Source organism: Enhydra lutris, unplaced genomic scaffold (assembly GCF_002288905.1).
Source record: "Enhydra lutris kenyoni isolate GAN:26980312 unplaced genomic scaffold, ASM228890v2 scaffoldscaffold6, whole genome shotgun sequence".
Lineage (NCBI taxonomy): Eukaryota > Metazoa > Chordata > Mammalia > Carnivora > Mustelidae > Enhydra > Enhydra lutris.
Genome location: NW_019154090.1, coordinates 14,744,975 through 14,748,716, shown reverse-complemented (window position 1 = coordinate 14,748,716; position 3,742 = coordinate 14,744,975). Strand labels below are relative to the sequence as shown.

General features: G+C 45.9%; 1 protein-coding gene across 1 annotated transcript; it reads left to right on the top strand.

Annotated features, from left to right (window-relative positions):
• Positions 1–1,457: 1,457 nt before the first annotated feature.
• On the top strand, positions 1,458–2,627 carry LOC111141355 (WAP four-disulfide core domain 10A). Its single transcript, XM_022493833.1, has 2 exons — positions 1,458–1,548; positions 2,479–2,627. Exons 1-2 carry the CDS (start codon positions 1,458–1,460, stop codon positions 2,625–2,627), a joined length of 240 nt encoding a protein of 79 aa, XP_022349541.1.
• Positions 2,628–3,742: the final 1,115 nt, after the last annotated feature.

Sequence of the window (3,742 nt, the reverse complement as noted above, 5' to 3'; positions counted from 1 at the left end):
AGCATGGAGGACAAGGGGAGTTAGAGAGGAGAAGGGAGTTGGGGGAAATTGGAGGGGGAGGTGAACCATGAGAAACTATGGACTCTGAAAAACAATCTGAGGGTTTTGAAGGGGCGGGGTGTGGGAGGTTGGGGGAACCAGGTGGTGGGTATTGGAGAGGGCATGGATTGCATGGAGCACTGGGTGTGGTGCAAAAACAATGAATACTGTTATGTTGAAAAGAAATTTTAAAAAATTAAAAATTAAAAAAATGTTTTAAAACATTAAAACATAAAAAGATATGGTCCATATACACAATGGAATATTGTTTCTGCATCAGAAATGATGAATACCCAACTTTTGTATCAACATGGACGGGACTGGAGGAGATTATGCTGAGTGAATAAGTCAAGCAGAGAAAGTCAATTATCATATGGTTTCACTTACTTTTGGAGCATAAGGAATAACACAGAGGATATTAGGAAAAGGAAAAGTGAAATGGGGGAAATCTGAGTGGGAGACGAACCATGAGAGACTGTGGACTATGAGAAACAAACTGAGGGTTTGGGAGGGGATGGGGGTAGGGGGTTAGGTGAGCTTGGTGGTGGGTATTAAGGAGTGCATGTATTGCAGGGAGCACTGGGTGTGGTGCATAAACAATGAATTTTGGAATACTGAAAAAATTAAATTAAATTTAAAAAAAGAAAAAAGAAAATTCTCAACATAGTATATTGTCTAGATAATCAGTAATTGGTACAATGCAAATGCTTGACAATAGGCATTTTTTTAAAGATTTTATTTATTTGACAGAGAGAGATCACAAGTAGACAGAGAGGCAGGCAAAGAGAGAGGGGGAAGCAGGCTCCCCGCCGAGCAGAGAGCCCAATGTGGGGCTCGATGCGGGGCTCAATCCCAGGACCCTAGGATCATGACCTGAGCCGAAGGCAAAGGCTTAACCCACTGAGCTACCCAGGCTCCCCAATAGGCATTTATTTTGAGTAAGACATGTGTGATTATGGAAAGCCACATTGTGAAATATTTACCTCATTAAATGAGGACAGGACAAGATGGGTAACAATACGTGGATGATTCCAAATGTGAGAAAACAACAGATTGCTTATATTAAGTCTGCAAAAAAAAAAAATAGAATTGTATTAAGAACAGACACATGTTAATTCTCTGCAGATAGATTATCATAATTTTTTAAAAAATGATAACTTTTCACTTTTTCTGTAAATTGTCTTATAATTTAAAATGTAGGAAAAAATGTTTGCAAAGGATGGGATTAGTCATGTGAGAGCAGGAATCCTCTGCAGAAGCCCAAGTCCCACAGACAACAGGCTGTGTTAAGGGCAAGCAAAGGGGAGGAAATAGAGCTCCTTGTTTGGCAAGTGGAAGCAGGGAGGAGCCCAGGATAATGACCCAGCTCTCCAGGGAAGTCTGTGCCAGACTGAGAGCTCTCCACTCTGGCCAGAGGCATGCCAAGCCAGGCTCTGCTGCTTCTCTTCCTCCTCTGTGAGCTTCTGCTGCAGGCCCAGGGAGGGCACTGGAAACCAAAGACGATGCAGAGTAGGTGATGGACTAGGGGACAGGGAGGGGAAGGGGGCCAGGAGGGGCTGTATCCCTTCTGAGGAAGACCTGGGTATTGGAACCTTGTAGCACATCCTGCTCAGACCACAGCACTATGAAGACTGTGGGTCTTCCCAAACCATGGCTCTCTGGCCCTTTTATCCGGCCCTGGGAACAGTGATGGGGGTGGAGGGGAACTACATCTTTTGCTTCTCCATTCCTAATACCCAGACACAAACACCACATACAGTAGTGAAAGGTACATCATGGGCTGAGAGTCACATGGGGAAACGAAACAACTGTTCTTAGATTTCTGCACATATGTGACACATTACATGCACAAATGTTGGTGGGAATAGGTGTAGAATGAAAGGACCATGGGAAAGCAAGTTTTGGGGTGTACAAGGTCAAGTCAAAGTTATCATCAGAGAGACCAGGATGGTGGCAGTGGAAGGGAAATAGTGCAAGTGGTAAAATCTGGGAAGAGGCAAGGGCCCTGGAGAAAGTGACAACAACAGGAGAGAGGGGGCAGAGTGGCAAGTCACCTTCCTCTCTAGACCCTGCAGATTCTGGAGAGTGGAGGGGGTTTGTAGGATGTCTCAGTCTCTGCTGAGTTCTCAGAGTGTAGATTCTATGGGAGGCATCACCAAGGCCATGACTAACATGGGAGAGAGGGTCCTGGTTGCAGAGTACCCAGAGGGCCTGGGAAGGCCAGGTATTGAGATCTGTTGAGGAAGAGTCAGAAGTTATAGGATTTAAGATACTACCAATCACCACAATTGAGTAAAGGGCAGAAAATGATTTCCCTGAAAAGTCCAAGAGTGTCATATGTGGGACCTGGGTTCTGGGGTCTTTGGGAGAGGCTTTAAGCTTGAAGGGAGTGCTCTCACGGGATCTGGTTGCACTGACCCTGTTCCTGCTCTGTTTCAGAAATAGAGCTGATCAAAGAAATCGAGGTCTGTGAAAAGCATACCAACATATATATGTGCAGACGCCCCTGTGAATATCACCAAGATTGTCAAGCAAATAACATATGTTGTTCAACCTTCTGTGGGAATATTTGCATGAGCCTGCAGTGAGTGGGTGAGAGGGCTGGGCCACTCCCCCAAACCTCTATTCATGCCAAGGCATGGAGACCTCAGAACCCAGGCAAGAGGATATCAACAGGAATGCACCCACTCCACTGTCTAAACTATTGTTCCTGTCAAATAAAACAGAACAAATGTCCACAGACCTGCCTACTTTAGTCTCAGTGCTTGTGATCATTGAGGACCCTGTGCAGACCCCAGAGGGTCCCCTCTCTGGGTCCAGGTCTCTGATCTCTTTCCCCTTGTCATTCTTCTGTATTCTCTCTCCTGTTGGTTCCTGAACCATTGCCAAGTCCTGGAGGCCCAGCCTCATTGTTGATCTGCTTACTGAGCCAGTACACCCAGGGGAGAAACTTCTCATGTGTGATATCTCCCAATGCTAACCAGAACATTCCTCAGCCTAGAGTCAAGAGGGCCAAGTTAAACATGAGGCAGATGGAGACTAGATCCTGGTCACAGAGTAGGGGGTCCCCAGGGAGGCCTCTTCTTAAACTTGTCCCACCCTCACCCCATTCTTCCCATTCTCCTTGTGAGGTTCAGATTACTGTCCCTTTACAATGAAGAAAACCAATCCAAGGGAAGTCAAGTGACATGCTTAAAGCAAAAGAGAATGAGAGGTCATGATGCGGCTAGAGGAGGATGTTCGTCTGGACCCTTGGTTTGCTCAGCGCCTAAACCCAATACTTGCATTTTAGATAATTTCCTATAGTTCCTTAATTAGGCACCCTGGGTTTGTCATGACACAAACTACCACCAGAGGTGGCAGTGGGGCACACTTTGTGGGTGAAGGCATCAGTATGGACCCACTTGTGAGCATGGGGGCTCCCAAAGGATGGAAATGAGGCAGGAATTGACCATTATCATGGTGTATGATATGCAGAAGATACTTCTAGAGTTCTCCCATGTGCACTACATAGAGAAGGAGCATGGCTGGAGCATGAAAAGAGAATAATGACTGCAGAAGGAATGACAACCATGAGGCTGTGTGTCTGTCAGACAGACCAGCCTGATCAACAATTCTCCACAGGTTGAAACTTGTCTTTTTGGACACCCAGGTCATGGCAGAATTTACAGGTGCTCCCTCCTCTGCCTTCATGAGAGTCAAG

Coding starts and splice junctions, on each gene's coding strand:
- LOC111141355 (XM_022493833.1), top strand. CDS start 1,458: ATGCCAAGCCAGGCTCTGCTGCTTCTCTTCCTCCTCTGTGAGCTTCTG. Junction 1,549..2,478: donor GAAACCAAAGACGATGCAGA/GTAGGTGATGGA, acceptor GCTCTGTTTCAG/AAATAGAGCTGATCAAAGAA.